Here is a 17,512-nt window from a genome sequence, read left to right on the forward strand (position 1 = left end):
ATTATTTTAGAAAGCTCAGCTTTTATTTATTTATATATTTTTATGTTCACTTTCTTTCTTTGTGTATATTTTACGTCAGGTGTGGTCCCCACACAATCCCCACCACCAGCTCACCTGTGCATCACCACTTCAGTTCTTTGTGCTCTTCCCCTCCTTGTTCAAAGGCTAAATTTTCACAAATATTCTGTTTTGTTAAATGTTCAAGCTGACTTTAAGTGCAGCTACTACAGAAGAGGTTTTAGCACTTCTTCATACCCAAGATTCAACAAAAGGAATGGCAACTACATCTTGTGTGTATGCATTTAAGGGAGAAAAAGCCCATTTCATTTTGCCGCCCTGAGTCCCGCTAGCGACACTAACCTGCGTCATGTACGGTGTGAGCGGAAGTGTGGACCCAGGCATGGCACACAGCACACACCTGACAAAAGGCACTTTGTACTGTGGATGAAGGGGTCTGGGCAGCAGTGGTGGCTGTGAATTAGACCAGGATGGCAGCCCTGGTGTCTCCCCATAAAGAATGAGCCCTGAAACCTCTGTCTTCCATTGTTTAGGGAGTGGGGGTGTAAGTAATTCTTGAACCTCACAGTCTACTGATTGGCGGAGAATCTGATCACCAGGAAGAGGGGGGACCCTCCCTGTGGCTTGCTGCTTTTTCTAAGACCGTGGTTAGAGGTTAGAAATATAAGAGAATGCTCTAGATGGCGAGCCAGAACTACCAAGGCTTTGTGTGCCCATGGACAAGCACATCCTTCTCATTTTCTATCACTGCTTAAAAGGCAGAAGGAAACGCCCTGTGTTCCACCAAGACTCACTGGAGGGCAGTGGAATGAGCCCTGGAAGAAGCCACACGTCTACTTTCGAGAGTGAGTTCAGTGGAAACCAGTTCAGCGGCCTGATTCCTCTGCTCTTCAACTGTTTTGTCTCCAGGACAGAGGACTAGGAAAAGAAGATATCTGAGATTCCTTCTTTTAGCTCTAAATTTGCTTCTAAAATCTAAAAATCTCTCTGACACATAGTACTAGGAAACACTCTATGCTCTCTCCATTTCGAAGTAGTATTTATCTACTCTTAGGTGCTTTGGGGAAAAAAAAGACGCATTCTCTTTTTTGCAAACCCAGCATCTGTTAGGCATAGTAACTTCTAGAACACTGGCATTCAGAGTCCTGTTTGGGATTATTAACCACCTACAGAGAATGCAAGTTGTCTTGGTTGAAAAAGGTGATATTTTAACTATAAAGTAAGAATGATAATAACATTCTGTGCAGTGAGTGTGAAGATGAAAAGAGTTAATATATGTAAAGATCTTAAAATGGTGCCTTGCACAAGGTGAGTGCTCAGTAACTGCTACCTATCATTACTTTATTTTTATTATTATTATTTTTAAAGATTTATTTATTTAAGCATACAAAAACTGAGAGGTGTGGGGGGTGAGTGGACTCATCAGAGACAGAGTGGGGGGTAGAACAGGCAGATGGACTGAAATAACACTACCGAGGGGAGCAGCGGGTGAGGCAGAAGAGATTTGCTGTGCCATGTGGGTCACTCCCTGGCTGGGGATCAAACTTGTGCTGCAGGGGCTGTTGACAGCTCCATAGTGTTGTGCTTTAACCCCCTGCACCACCAGGGAGGTGCCACCTATTATTATTTTAAAGGAAATGAGTAACAGAATCAGCATGCACCCTTCAGGAGAATAGGTCTGATAGAAGCTCATTAATCGCTGGGAGAGCACAGCAGCATACCTTCATATAACAGACTCTGAGCTGAAGGCTTCTTCTCACTAGCACACGAGAGAGTCAACATTGTGTACTTAGTACTGAGTGGGTAATTACACATGACTCAAGCCCATCGAATAGTTAAATATCTTTCTCACTGGACAGAGAGCTGAGAATCAACTCATGTTTCTGAGTGACAAGTTCTAAAAATACCTACTCAGCTATCGGAATCTTTAAGACAAATGCTATCAAGACTAATTAAGGCAGATTTTCAAAACAATACTAAAATTTTCATAAAAAAGGGAAGAAAAAAAAAGGGAAGAAAGAAATTGAATTTTATCAAAAGACAGTTCTGCCTCTCAATATCTATATGGTACACTGGCAATCACATCAGTCTGTCTCATGGTCAGAAGTTTTTCGACTTTCAACAAGTTTATTTCACAAAAGTCTTATCTCATAAGCAAGACTGACATGACACTACTGCTTTTTCTACAGCTACTGCCAATAAGTCAAGTTTTTCCACTTGTGCATTTTGAAGTTTTGCAGGATTGGGCAATGAAATAACCATCATTTTCTAGCTCCTCTAAAGTAAAACAATTTCCAGGCAGGGCTGGCCTTTCCATGCTATCTGTACACAGAGGACATTTAAACATCTGCATAGGTTTCGGTCCGAAGCAGAGACGAGCTAAATGTCCCGGCCTCACGCCTGCCTCAGTCTCCCATTGCCGCAGTCTGACATCACTTCATTCATCTACTGAGCACCTGCCTGACATAGTGCTGGACCATGGGCCCCCCGGGGCCCGGGGATGGACAGGCTGCGTCTACAGGGGCTGAATCCTCTCTCCTGGCTCCCTTCTTTCCACCGCGTGGGTGCTGAGCCCCAACCTTAATGTTACCCCTTCAAGTTATCTTTCCTCACCACTGGAGCTGCTGACAGTGTTATCTTCTCTCTGTGCCACCAACTACTTACTTCCCACCCCACCTCTTAAATGCATCAAAATATTGCTCTTAAAAGCCCCTGTTGCTTCTCTCACTGCTCAGTCTAGGAGCCTCTTCTCAGCTCTCACTCCAGCTGTCTCACCAGCATCCCTCGATCACCGCCCCCTTTCAATGTTGCTGACAGTCTGCGTGCTAGTCCCTCTTCCTTCACTTTCATTCTTTTGTTCTCAGTTTGATCTTTCCTCTCACAAAATGCGTAGCAGGCTCACACACTCTTTCGTGAGACCTTGGATCCTTATTTGCCCACCTCTCCCTAGATTCTGTCACACACGGGTGCTGGACAGCTCATCTGCATGTCCAGCGCCATATAAACCAGAACTTTCAATTCTTATTTCAACCTTCCTCCACTTTCTGTTTAATGTCTTGATTAAACTAGACGAAGACGACCTCCCCTCCCCCCAACTCTCAGTGCCCTGTCACCACTGCAGCTGCTCCGCCCTTTCTCTCAATTTCCTTTCTCCTCCCCACTCCCGATGCCTTAGACAATAACACTGCATTGCTTTGGTGAATTTCTCTGATTTCCCTTCTCTAAGTGATTTCTTTTCTCTGCTGTCAGTGTTTTAGTTTTTGGTGATGTAACTCAGGTCACTCCCTTGTTTAATAAGATTGGGTATGGTGTCAGGAGAGGTATAAAGAGGAAGGGGGGGCATTAGAAAAATCTTATGGCAGAGAGAGCATCTGGACTAGGCTCTGAATGCCAGGAAGAATTTTGACAGGGAACCTCAGACCCTAACAGAGACCCAGAGGGGTTCCATGGAGGTCATTCTGCAGAACACACACTGCTGACACGTCAGTGGAGAAAGAGAAGCTGCAGGAGGGGCATGAGCTGGGCATCGTGAAGGCCAGAGCATGTATTAGGGTTTTTTTTTTAAAGACATTTATTTATGCACACAAGAACTGGGGTACAGGCCAAAGGTGTGGAGGCTGAGAGGATTCACCAGAGACAGAGTGGGGAGCAGAACAGGCAGATTGCCTGAAATACACTGCTGAGGGGGGCAGTGGGTGGGACAGGAGAGGTCTGCTGTGCCCTGTGGGTCAGCTCCCTGGCCGGGGATCGAATTGGCGCTGCAGTGGCTCCGGATCACTTCACAGTGCTGTGCTTTAACCCGTCACGCCACCAGGGAGGGCCACAGGGCTTTTTACTGTTGAATTTTCTGTGAGCCAACATTTGGGTAATTTATACTACACAGAAGATGAAAGAAAGTGTCATATGCTGAATGTTCAATTTGCTTGCCACTCAGGCTTTTTTCTTTTCTTTTTCATTTCCAATCTACACTAGAGCTTCTGTTTACAAGGAAGGGGAGAATGACCTGGAAAACGCTGAGTGGCACACACATTGGTGAAACCATTTTTGTGGATTTTTATGAAGCTGCTGAGAAATTGTTTTGGAAGCTGTCAGCTCTCTGTCATTTTTAGTAGAAGAAAACAAAACATCTTTTATATAATTGGACATCCTAGTCAGTAATGACATTTTACTAATTTCTTCTATTTGTTCAAAATATAATTTATCTTCAGGTCTCTGTAACCTACAGAAAACCTATGTCAATTCTTCTTTGCTTCAGACTATTATTTTAAATGACAGTCTACACTTACTATTTTATTATTTAGTTTATACTTGGAATGCAACTCTAAATATGAACTATTCACTAGTCAATTTTTTGAAGTAACAGTGCATTATAACATTAGATAAGTTTCAGATATTCACTGTTGAGAATCAACTGTAGTTGGGAAGTTTGACATTGTCTGTGATAAACAGAACAGTTTGGTGGCAAAGTGAAAAACCTGGTGAGGTGACTTGTTTTACACAGAAACATGAGTGGACTTGGCAGTCACTGATTTCAGTGATTCTCCAACAAGCTTCCCCCAGGATTCAGGGTTGCTCGGAGGTTAGTTAAAAGCCTCCTTCAAAGCTGGGAATGGGTAAAGGAGAAGCTAGACACATCAGCTGGAGCAGAAACAGAAGTAACATGGATGGAGTAAAAGTCATCTCTGTTTGTGTGTGCTGAAGACCTCAAGTGCTGGTTTTGGTGTGACTCTTGATTACCTGGTCCATTCACATGAAACACTAATAAAAAAAATACAATCTCTATGAATGGAGACCTCATTCTGTGGGCCTCACATTGGCCAAAGCAATGAACTTTGGATAGTTATCACAAGCTCTCAGAGAACTTTGTATTTGGAAATGTTACAGGATAACAGGCAGCACAAATCAAAACCTAGGTATTGAGTTTCCTTTCTTGGATACAGGTCAAATGGATGTTTTCTTTTTCTGGGGAGCAAATACAGTCCCATAAAATCCTTTGAGAAGGGATTAGTCAGGTTTGCAATCCTGTCAATGTCGAATGCCCAAGTCTTTGATGTCAGAAAATTTAATTTTTGTTAACTTTTGCAAAAAGAACTAAATGAACATTCCCTATCAAGCCTGCTCCTCTCTCTAAACAGAAGGAATTTATTGTCACATGAAGTCAAAAGATGACCTTACTATCAAGTTCATGTTTGTTTTCTTTTGAACTTTTCTGGGAAGAGAAACTTGCACTAACAATATTGTATATGGTTGGGCTTTAAATATTAGTTGTCTTAAACAATGAATGTGTCAAGCAGAACTGGCAGGTTCTGCAGGCTACCTTAGGGGTAATGACCTCAAAGTCAAAGAGGTCACTTATTTATATTTACTCATATAAATAAAGTAAGCTTATTGCAACTTGATTGCATCACCTAAAATAAAACCCTTGACTTGAAAACAATGTGCCATTATGTTTTACGAGGTCTGAATGAAAAGAAAATGGATGGATTTATACCAGCAAAGTATTTTGCAATCAGTGACTGCATCATATACTGTGATAGAGCAGATGTGATCAATTGTTGAGACTAATTGAACCAAATTTCCATCTTGTCCAGTTTAGCTGACAGATCTATTCAAAATACATTTTTGCCTTTAGAGAAAATGATATTAATATTATAAACTACTTTTAAGGGTAGTGTATTAATCAGTTATCTCCAAATAGCTTGATAACTTCTGTGAAATCCAAACATAAGCATGATGGAACAAAAATGTAATTTTCACAGATGCTTCAGAGTCTTTATTGGTGAAGACTGACTTCAAAGGTTATTAAGAGCTCAGTTTTGAGAGAGGTGGAGGCAAACAAAGCAAAAATAAGATAGCCAAGGAAATGAGACTGAATTTAATTTGATCTCTTTGTACCTTATATTTCTTGAGTCTAAAACAAGGTTTTGAAAGAACTAACATTATGGTGAAATAACATCTAAATGTAGCTTCATGAATTAGTTAAACAAAGTCAAAGATGATCAAGAACATTTCTTCTAATAGACCCATCTTTCGTGATTTTACTGAGTGAGTTCTATGGCTCACAGGAACATGGTTTTCTCAGGTCTTCTCCACTCTTTCCCTTAATTCAACACTCAACAGCATAAGCTAAAAGATTTTAGATAAAGGTTTTAAAAGTAGTCAGTTATATTCTCTTGGTGTTTTTATGGATACTGGAGTCTTGGGGATCTGTAAAACAATTTGCTTTATCCACAACTCCGTATGCTCTGTATTGCTCAGTGTTAAGGATAATGCCCTAATCATTTTTGCGTTGAAGGAGGGGAAAATAAGCACATAAAGCTAAATTTGGAGAGGTCACAGAAAGTTACATATCCAGAATTCTCTTAGATTTAAAGCAGAAATTACTAAAACACTTAAAGCAAAATTCTGTTTTTAATGCTATTTCTTTTCTCCCATCATGGCAGATGCCCCAAAACAAAGCAAGGCAAAACCACAGTGAAGGAGCTGTACTAAAAGTTCTAAAACACTGATCTAATGGAGAAAGGTTTTATCAGCATTCAATATTTTGCAGTGTGGTCTTTTGTGGAAAAACAGTATGTATCTCCTGCAGCCGACCAGCGTCTGTGCTTTGTCAGCCATGATGAGAGCAATAGGTGCTGAGCGTTCACTTACCATTATGAGACATCCCCACAGCAAGGCATTTCTGAAACCGACAGTACTGACATTTATTTCTACTTTTTTTGTGGATCCGACAGTTCAGATCACACCTATCATAAATAAGCTTCAATCTGATTGTCCTCCGGAAGAAACCCTGCAGAGGGATATGGAAAGAAAAAAGCCCATTTTAAGTCTCTGTTGCACTGTGTTTAAAAGGCCTACATGGAAGCGGCCACGTAGGGCTGAAGGCGCACTGGCCTGGGGATCAGAAAAGGTCATTGCATGACACACTCTAACCCTGGTAGCTTTACACAAGTCGCATAAACTCCCTGGAGCGCAGTTTCTTTGCTGTAAAATAAAGAACCAGAGGGTCTCCTGTGTGCTTTCTCAGTTCTTAGGCAATGACTACAGCCAACTGATGTCATTCATTCAGCATATCTGGGCTTTACCCTTGGAGCTCAGCATGCACTAAGAAGTACTCTGGGTTTAATGTAATGCAAATAAAATACCATGTAATCAGTTCAGTCTCTCTGCAACTCATTCCAACAGCATGCCCCAGCCTTCATAATTGTGCTAAGCAGTTTGGCAAAGTTATAATCATTTCATTCAAAAACATGATCAGGGCCAAGAAAAATCCACATGTGGTTCGTTTTTTGGAATTCTCCAAGTTGCATAATTTCCTACAGAATTTGTTTCATTTATTTATGCAGTGCAAGGATTACCCTTAGTCACTGTAACTTACAGCAAAAAGAAATGACATGAAAAGTAATATATAAATTCTCAGAAAATCAGTTACTATCCCCAAATAGCAAATAACTTGATTTGAGAATAACTGACCTGTTATCATTACATACATTTTGAAAGACCTCAAAATTTTTTTAATTAAAAATGTTTTCTAACTCCATGTTTTGGTTCCGAGGATTCCTAATGGGTTCATTTTAATGAAATTCAATTCTTAATTCTTTTGACGTTATCGGATCCTGTTTGGTACAAAAAGCACTGAGCTACAGTAGATTCTGCCACTGACATGCATTTTGCCTCTATCTAGATTTCTATCGTTTAATCTAGACAAATGTGTTCTACCGCTTACTTGACATCTTCACTTGGAAATCTAGTTGCCATCTCAAAACCCAGCAAGTCTACTGCTGAAATCCTGATCTTAGCCTATAAGCTTATTTCATTTGCAACTTCCATCTCAGTTGATGTTACTCCATCCTCCCAGTTTTCTCAAGCCAAAATCCTTGAAGGGATTCCCATCCTATTTGATGCTCTGGCCTGTCCCTGTCCTTTGTCTTTGGCATTCTTCAGTTTTACTGCAGTATGCCTAGGCATGGATTTCTTGCCATTTGTCTTCTTCTCTTTTATGTTTTATATCTTAGTGTCATGATTACTAATATTAGCTACAAAGCAAAAAATCAAAACAGCTAAAAAAGCATACAGTTACAATGGCAAAGGTAATAGCAAACATTTCTCACCAAATTTCATCAGTGAGGACAGTTCTGTCTACTATTCTCCCCCCGTCATCAGTGAAGAAAACACACCCTATTAATATTTAAAGATCTTATGAATCCCTCAAGAACTAAAAGAGGCTTAAACTGTAGCAGAATATGAATAGGACATATTCTTCAAGACCTTGTTGGTCACTTTCTCAGTAATTTCCTTGTATATATCTTCCACTCAATATTTTTTTTCTTCTGTTGTGCCCAGCATGCTTTCTAAACCTTCCACTAAATTTTTATTTCAATAATTGCATTTTTCAATTTTAGATGTTTCCCTTTGTTTTTAAATCTGCATGGTCACTCATCACACTCTGTTGTTGCTTGTTCATTACTGTGATTCTACTTTCTTTAAGCAATTTGTACACAGATGCTCTATATTCTGTATCATATGACCTCAATATCTGCTCTCCTTGGGTGGAGGGCACTAAATTCATTTTTGTTAGCTGATCTCTGATGAATGTCATTCATGTTGCTCGCCTTCTTATGTATGTGCTGATATTCTGATCTCATTTTTTGACCTTCAACAGTGAGAGTCCTTTAGGGTGTAAATTGGGAATTATCTTCCAGTGTGAATTTGCAGATGCTTCTCTTGAAAGCTAGGGCTGCCACTCGATGATAACCATTCTCTAGAGACTCCCAAAGCTACCACTCATTGCCCTTCTTCTCTGAGGACTCTGAATACAAAGGCACTGGACTCTGGGGCAGTGGTGCTCTTCAGGACCCCTGTGGACATCTAGCTTGAGGAAAACGCCACCTGTGTGCAGCTCAAAATTTAAGACCCTGATTTTGTTTGTTCTGCTACTGTTGTTGCTTTGGATAGTTTTTCTTTTCATGAGTTACCGCTCATGAAATCAGCAAGTATTTCAAAGAAAATGTCCTATGTAGGATCAGCTAGAAGTTAAAGCCTATGTAATTTTCAAAGGGTCTGAGGACCTTTGAATATTAAAAAGGTATTTTTTTCCCACTGATAAATAGAAGGCTGATACATAGAACTATTCTCACTGATAAATGCGATGAAAATTTTTACCGATGCAACAGTATATATATTTTTGGTATTGCTTGACTGCAATTCTGATTATCACTTAAAAAAAAAACAAACTGGTATTACTGGTTGACAGTCTTTTTTGGCTAGTTGACCCTGGGGCTGATCCAGAGTACTCAGTTATTTGATCTGGCTAGAGAGGAGGGTTTTTTATTAAGAGAATTTTGTTACTTACATTTACCTTCTAATGTAAAATGTGATTTTGGTTCATAATGTCTTTTAAAGTCTATCACTTTGGCTTTTTGTCTTTTTTTTCTTTTTTGGTCATGATTCAGGATCTTTTGATGTTAAAACACAATTACTCTCAACATCTCATGTACTGTATGTGTGCAGAGAGCCTAGTACCAAGTATAGAGACTACAGTATACATTTTAGAACATGCTTTTTCTTTTTTCTTTTCTTAGCACTAAGTTCATTATAACTTAATGTTTCTTTATCATTTGAGTCTTCTAAGAAATCTAGAGAGGAACATTGCATTTATTACTGAGTGTTTCTGAAAATTATTCACAGATTTGAAGACTGACTTCTCTAAAGTTTTGTCCAATGACTGATAAAAAAAACCATTCTTGAACAACACTCCTAATTATTATTTTAGAGTCCACAAAACAATGTGCAATTTCAAGAACTTGCTCTTGGAGTCTGTGAATTGGTGATTAAGATGCACCAGCTGCCATTTCAGAAAACTGCTGTGCATGTATTTATTCTAAAGTCTTTGATATTTGTCTGTGAGAAGGTGATGCATCTTTTTTTGTTTTTGCCTCTAAAAAAGTATCCTCAGAACTCTCCTTAACTGCTCCACTTTGAACAAAACTTCAGGTACAGTGAGACCTAAGAATGGGATTGCTAGACAGCAGCTTACACTGTGATGTATGGCAGACTATTGAATTTCTACCTATAGGTCAGTCCATGGTTCTAAATGATCATTCCATAAGGATACAAAAATAAGAAGCCAAAAAGAGAAGAAGTTCAGTGTCCAGTTTGTGAGCAGTAGTCAGGACTTTTACAAGTTCTAAGGTGTATATATTTTTCAGTCACCTCAGGATTTGATTGTCACTATATCTCCAATATTAACACTCCCAAGAATCTGCCACTATTTTACTGTAATATAAAACTCAATCTTTTCATTCCTATCTGTTTGACTGAATTTTGGCAAGGGTCGCTAATACAAATCTGTTCCATGGTTGTTAAATTGTTTAAGAAGACCTACTGACAGTTAGCTTAAGTAATATAACTAGTTTTTTTCAGTCTAAATTAGCCTGCAAGCTTGTGGTCAACTGTATTTTAATGATGGGTTTATCTTACATTCTAATGAAATCCCCAACAGACTGCCCAAGTACCTCTCCAAAACCACACAAGTGCTAATCTCATTTTTCTCTCTTTTCATTGACTGTTCATGATAAGCTATGAGATATCTTTTATTACTGAAAGTCCCTGGCCTAATTTAGCTGCAGAATGGCAGCACCCTGCTTTATAACAGTGCTTTCTCCAACTTTTTGATTTCTAGGTCTCCTCTCTACTCTTAAAAATTGAGGACCCCAAAGAGTTTTTGTTTCAGTTGCTTATACCTACTGCCACTTATCAGACCAAAAATTGAATCTGAGGAGTTATTACGTGCAAAAACATACAGTCCACTAGCTCTGCTATCACCCCATGTCATGTAGCTTCTGGAACATTCCTTTGACACTCTTGTGAGAATGAGCACGAAATGAGAACTAACAGTTTAGTATTATTGTGAAAATAGTTGCAGGCTCAAGGGTGTCTTGAAAGGGTCTAGGGATTCCTTGAGGCCCACGGGCCACATTAGAAAACTGATGACTCATACTTGGAGAAGCCAAAGTGTATGAGTCCACTAACATTTTTCTTATTCTTATCTTTAAAATGAATATATGCTTATTTACCTCATCAAGCCTTACTTTCTTTGCATTCAGTCTAGGAGGTGTAAATCCGTATTTTTGGAGGTCTGCTACAGATCAGTTATAATCTAATATTTTATTTGTTTATTTAGATTGAGGATTCCCCTGAGCCCCTCAGGTTTTATTAAGCGTTTATTCTCAATCTCCACCTCCTGCCTCTTCTGCTCCTGAGGTGAAGGCAATGGGACCTTCTCCGTCACTGTCTTTCCACTTGCAGTGATTCCCAGTTATCTCAACCCTCGACCAAGAGAGACTCAGAGGAACTATTTGCTTACACCTTCCAGTTTACCATTGCTTTATTGGCCCAGGAGAAATGCTAAGTGACTGTGGAAACTTAACCAACCATACTGTTTTTATTCACTTGCCTATTAAAAGTAATTACCAGGATGACCAAAACTAAATGATTTCTTCACGTGTTTCTCAGAATTTGGTGACATTTTATTTACTCAATTCTTTGAAGAGACAATGTTTTACCTTGCATCCTTCGCAAGCGTGAACTCCATAGTGGAACCCCGAAGCTTTGTCTCCACAGACACGACATTCGATTGCCATGAGGGAGTTGGAGGGCTCTTCATGAGGTTTATTGTACAGCTGAGTCTTCTCAGAGTAATAAGGGGGAGATGCGGGCTCCACTTTGATTGCACCTGTGCACAGAAACAGGTGCGCGAATGAGTATGCATGAAGAACAACGCTACAAAGGCAACAGCATGAGCCACAGGGGTCACCTTACTGCCATATTTTTATACTGAGTGTGGAAGAATTATGGGGCACAGGAAAACACAGGAAAAAGTAGATTTTGAAATCACAAGCAAGTCACATCTCTGAGCCTCCCCTGTAAAAGTAAAAATGGGAACGGAATTAAGCCTGTGATTCTCTGACCCTTCAATACTTTGTAACACTAAAACATGACCCACCAGGTAATGTCCTGACTGTGTTTGGCATTTGTCACAATATTAAGCTATATATTTTTATTTACATTGCATTATGAAGTATTTTAGAACCACTCTGTCAAAAGAAAACACAGAAAGAACATTACCATGAAAAAGTAACAGTAAACCCAGTTTGAAGGTACATGAAAAATAGGAGACCAGACCTCCATCGTGCTGAATCATAAAAGGGTTTGTAAAATGATCTTTGATGAAGAATAAGAGAACCTATGGAAAGTACATGCTCCTTTGGTTAGCATAGGGCCTATTAAATTCCCCTACTGGGCTCTAACTGAAAACCACACATATATAAACATAACCAAATATACTACTTATTTAAAAAAAAAACTAGAAATACAGGAAGTTCTTACTTATTGTCAAGTAATGGTTGGCAATTACATGCTGGTGGTTTTGGAAAACCAGCATGTCAGCCACAGAGAGATAAGAATCAAGGAAATAGCATCACAGAAATTTATTTTATCTTGAAAAGTACAGTTTTAGTTTTTCTTGAGTCTGATGGTTTGATGTGAATTTAGCTCATGGCATGAAGATTTATCAATAGTTCATAATGTCAAATTTTAAATTTGTGCTGAAATATAAGTTTCAGTGTCAGCTTCTCGGCCTCTCAGTCTAAGTGACATGTGGCGACATGATGGTGCTGGAGGACTCTCTTCAGAAGGCAGAAAGCAAGAAACAAAAGCAGGGAGGAAGGAAGGGGGACCGCACAGGGAAGGGATGACGGGGCATTTACATACTGCCTTCCTTTTGGGTACATCGCCAACACCCTGTAGCCCGAGACAGATGGGTGAATGAAAGAGCGGCAATGGCCTTCTCTCTACAGAGTCTTCATCTCTGGAGCATGGACTCCAGGGTCAGGGAGAGATCACTCTCACTAGCCTAGAGTCTGAAAAGTATACAGAAACATACTTTGGTAATCTTGGAGCTTCAGATCATACTTATAATCAGCAACCATTGGGTCAGCTCTCGCAAATGGCATGTCTTCATAGTGGGGGTTAGAAATGCTGGAGAAATCAACCGTGGTAAAAGGCTTGATGTCAAAGGAGTGGGAGTGCTCATCCATCACAGAGAGATCCACGGAGCTGAGCCCAAAGTTGGTGGGCCAGAATGGCATCTCTGTGTCAACCATGGTGATTTCTGAAATGGAAAAAGGAGTAGTTATGAAGACAGTCCTGGAAAACAACAATCTTCTAAAGACACAGAGAAAGAGAACATAAAGTCTTTGGTAAGTAATCTCATGAACACTGTACAGTGGGAGTAGAGAGCATCACCCCCTTCACAGTGGTCCAGGAGGTTGACTAAAGGAGGCAGGTGGCCCCATACCTAGGGAGTGACCATGGGGCAGTGGGAGTGTTTAAACACATTCTGAGAAATGTCCTGCAAACATCTGTGCTCTCATTATCTTCTAAGGTCATCATTCATGCCTCTTCATGATTTTTTAAAGCATAGGGTTCTGGGACAATTTTAGTTTCTTGAAATCAGTTTCTTGAATTTTCTTGAAATACTTTTCTTCTGGCGTGGAGATCCTGCTCCTCCATTTGTGGTTATATTTTTGGTGATAGGAGTTTGGTATATTAAATTTACAAAGGGGGATTTATTCCTCAGCTGCATTATAAAATAATTCTGTTTTTAAAGTAATACTAAAATGAATCTTTTAAAAAAAGGAATCCCTTCTGTGCTATGAAAACAGATTTATCTTTTCTGTAGCTACAGCCTTCCTTAAAAAGGAGGATGTGGTCACCACAGTGAGACGAGGTAGAGGCTAGAGAGACATGGAAACACACTTGATCATAATTAAGAGGTAAAAATAAGAATCTAGCCCAGTATTAGTTCTGAACCCCCCCCCAAACAAAGTAAAAATGAAAACAAGAAAAGCATAAAACAGACCTCACAATAACCTGATTCACAAACTGTGTGCTTAATACTTGCCACATGCATTTTTCTAATTGTGATTTGTGGTCACAGTAAATGAAATTGAACCCCAAGAGATCTGGGTTAAAAGTATATCATGTGGACTCGTGGGCTGCTGGGGTGTATAGACTTTAAACCTTTATGCAATAGGAACCTGTCTGACTTGGTTCATCTGAAACCAGTTTCAATGTGGTACCAAAAAAGCAGTGACTAAGTGTTGCTTAAAAGTTGTTATCTTACTCTTTGTAAAATATTAGCTATAATCCACATCTAACATATTAGTTTCAGGTGTACAACATTGTCACCAGTTCATTACTGGGTGGTCTAGTGACCACTGTAGTGATGAAAACTTTTCAGATCTACTCTCTTGGCTACTTTCGCATATCCAACGTGTCACTGTTAACGACAGGTCTGTGCTATATATTATCTCTCAAGACTTTTTTTTCAAAGCGGAAACTTGCCCTTTTAAAACCTTCCTTCCCTTTTCATCTCACCCCCACTCTACCCTCACCTCTGATGGCACCAATCTGTTCTCTGTATCTGTGAACTGGTTTTTGCTTTTTTTTTTTTTTTTTTTAAAGATTCCATATATAAGTGAAACCACACAGTCTTTCTTTCTTTGTTTAACTTACTTCACTTTGACAGTGCACTCAAGGTGTACGGTCAGTATTTTAAATGTTAACTCTTGGTCAAAAACACCAGCGGAGGCCTCTGGGAATGTGGGGTTGTTGACATTAGAGACGAATGAACTGCTGCCACACTCAAGGGCTTCTGAAATCTTGGGCTTATCTGTCTTATGTACAGTCAGATCCCCATCAACTAGCAAAGGGCTTGGCTCATGCAGTAGGCACTCACTAAATATTTATTTATTGAGTACTCAGTGAGCCGGTGGGGTGGCTGTGAAATCTTATTGGAGGGGGAAGTCAGCCGATATTTATGGAGAACTCAGTTTACCTGTGACTGCCCGTGAGCCCTGACGCTAGCCCACTTTGGTCAGCCAGGACCAGAGAAATTATGTGACTTGCGTGGTACTCAACAGCTAATAGCAGAGAACTCCAAGATTAACTTGGACAGTCATTCTGTTTATATTCTCTGCACTGTCACGATGCAAACAGTTTATGGAGAAGAGATGACTCTCCGAGGGCATCTGGGAAAAGGCCTCTTGAAAGAGTTAAGGAATTCACTCTGAAAGGCACAAGGTTAAAGATTCCTGTCGTGGTCTTCATAAGAAAACAAAGTGTCTTGAAAACAAATAAGGGATTAGATCTGTGAACGTATTTCTCAGTTCCCAGAGGCCCACAAGGCCCCATGTGGGTTCACGTGTCTGAATATCAGCACCAGTCAGGCCCCAAACAACCTCCAGTTGTGGTGCTACCGCGTCAACACTACACACTGTACTGGGCATAGATTAAAGGTCACGCTGGGCCTCAGTGACTTCCAGGAAAAGTCTACTGCTGTTTGTGTCGGGGACGTACACACAACTGTGTCCTTAGCGTCAGGATTCACATAAGCCACGAGCCCTGCTCACTCGAGGGCTCGCCGGCTCTCAGCATGTCAACTGTACATCTCTCTCCACTTGTATTAGTATTGATTATTTTCACATCAAAGTATACCCCTCCTGCTCAAATGTAGTGTCCACAAAGGTGGGTTTCTGACTGACTTCTCATGGCTACTGCAAGGTTCCCCTGCTTACAAGCCAAGGCTAGCTGAGAGGTGAAGGTAGAGCACATGCCTCTGTGAACACTGGGAAATGAAAATAAGGATGCAAAAAAAAAATCTGTGTTGCAAGAAAAACTGATGGTTCATCATGTCACTGGCTTCGTTTTGCTTTGCTTCCCATTTAATGTGAGATTTCAACAATTCCCTGTCGACCAAAGTATTCACACAAGAATCATACCCAGGGGTCATTTATTGCATTGAAAAGTTTGGGGGTGGTTATTTAACATTAAAACAGCCATTTATGTGTAAAATGACTGAATGAAAAGTTCATGTGGTTTTAAAGGTATAATATGAAAAACCTTTAAAAAATGGTACTTTAGTATATTTCATGGTCAAAAGAATGCTACTTAAAAAAAAAAAACAAACAGGCCCTCCCTGGTGGCGCAGCGGATTAAAGCACAGCACTGAGAAGCTGAAGCCACTTCCGCATGAGTTCGATCCCCGCCTGCCCCGGAGGTGACCACAGGGCCTCTCCTGACCCGCCCGCTGCTCCCCTCAGCAGTGTACTTCAACAATCTGCCTGTTCTGTTCCCCACTCTGTCTCTGGTGAAGCCTCTCGCCGCCCCTGAGCCTCTGGCCTGTACCCCAGTTCTGTATGCACAAATAAATAAATCTTTAAAAAAAAAAAAAGGGTTAAAAAAAAAAAACAAAAAACAAACCAGGCTTTATCTTAGTATATTTTAGAATAGTTTTAGGTTGACTTAAAAATGAAGCGGAAAATACAGAGCTCCCATAGACCCTACTCTCTTCCCCCCAAATACATTGTTTCTACTCTTTTTCATTTCCATTTCCTTCAGTGTTAATTAACCCTAGCAGTAGTGTGGCCCACTTGTTAAAGAACTAAGGAGCCAACGTCCTACAATTCTATGGGCCTTGACAAATGTTCGGTATCGTGCGTCTGCCTTTACAGTGCCACAAAGAAGTTTCGCCGTCCTAAACACCCGCTGTGCTCCACTTACTCACCCCCCCCCAAGAATGCTATTTTACTGATCTGTCTGTAGGACACATTAATGGAAAGCAGAGGAGCACTGACCTATGTAATAAACAACACTGTCTTCATTTGACACTCAAGGCCCCCTGGATGCAGCCCTCACGACTTCTGCTGTCTCACTTTCCATCAGGGTCCTGGGCTTGGCAAACCTGCAGGTCCGCATGCTCTGCACTGCGCAGGCGCCCACCTCTGCTGGTGCCTCCCCTGAGGCTGCTCCACCTGCCTCCACCCTGGTCCCCACACGCCTGAGACCCGTTTGTCTTCCCCCATTAGTGGGAAGTCCCACAGCAGTCTAAACACCATTTCTCCAGGGAACCTTCCATGAAATTCCAACTGAAAAATACTCTCCATTCTCATGTTTCCTTAGCACTTTGTAGCTCTCTTTAACTTGGGTATAATTGTTGAATAAAGACCCACCACTGGATTTTAAGTTCTGGAGCAAAGCAAAGTTATCTTATTATTTTGTTTTCCAAGCACAGTTGCTGTTAACTATACACTTGCCAAAGATCGTATTTTATAAAGAGTAGCACGTTTTCATTTTTCTGTGAAAATGTAAAAATTAAGATACTTTCTTAATGCTTTGATTTTGCCAAGAGTTAAGCTCCCAGAAAAGATGGTGACTAACATTCTATATTACAAATAAGATACATTTTAAGCTATGACTCCCTCTCTCCACAATGTATACTCAATTTTTATCTTTTGATAAAAAAGATTACAGGAGGACATATAAAAGTCCCTCCTCCACCACCTCACCCCAGTGAGAATGGCACATCTTCAAACAACTAGCAACAACAAATGTTGGCGAGGATGTGGAGAAAAAGGAACTCTCCTGCATTGCT

General features: G+C 40.4%; 1 protein-coding gene across 2 annotated transcripts in view; it reads right to left on the reverse strand.

Moving 5' to 3' along the window:
- PPARG (peroxisome proliferator-activated receptor gamma) overlaps window positions 1-17,512 on the reverse strand; it is a 97,777-nt gene that overhangs the window by 26,648 nt on the left and 53,617 nt on the right. For both annotated transcript variants that reach the window (XM_012732101.1, XM_004692368.2), the window contains exons 2-4: window positions 12,962-13,189; window positions 11,583-11,752; window positions 6,670-6,808 (exon numbers count right to left, since the gene is read on the reverse strand). In XM_012732101.1, the coding sequence (XP_012587555.1) occupies window positions 6,670-6,808; window positions 11,583-11,752; window positions 12,962-13,181 (529 nt within the window). In that variant the 5' untranslated portion in view covers window positions 13,182-13,189. The remainder of the gene's footprint in view (window positions 1-6,669; window positions 6,809-11,582; window positions 11,753-12,961; window positions 13,190-17,512) is intronic.

Source organism: Condylura cristata, unplaced genomic scaffold (assembly GCF_000260355.1).
Source record: "Condylura cristata isolate star-nosed mole 26May11 unplaced genomic scaffold, ConCri1.0 scaffold00033, whole genome shotgun sequence".
Taxonomy (NCBI): Eukaryota; Metazoa; Chordata; class Mammalia; order Eulipotyphla; family Talpidae; genus Condylura; species Condylura cristata.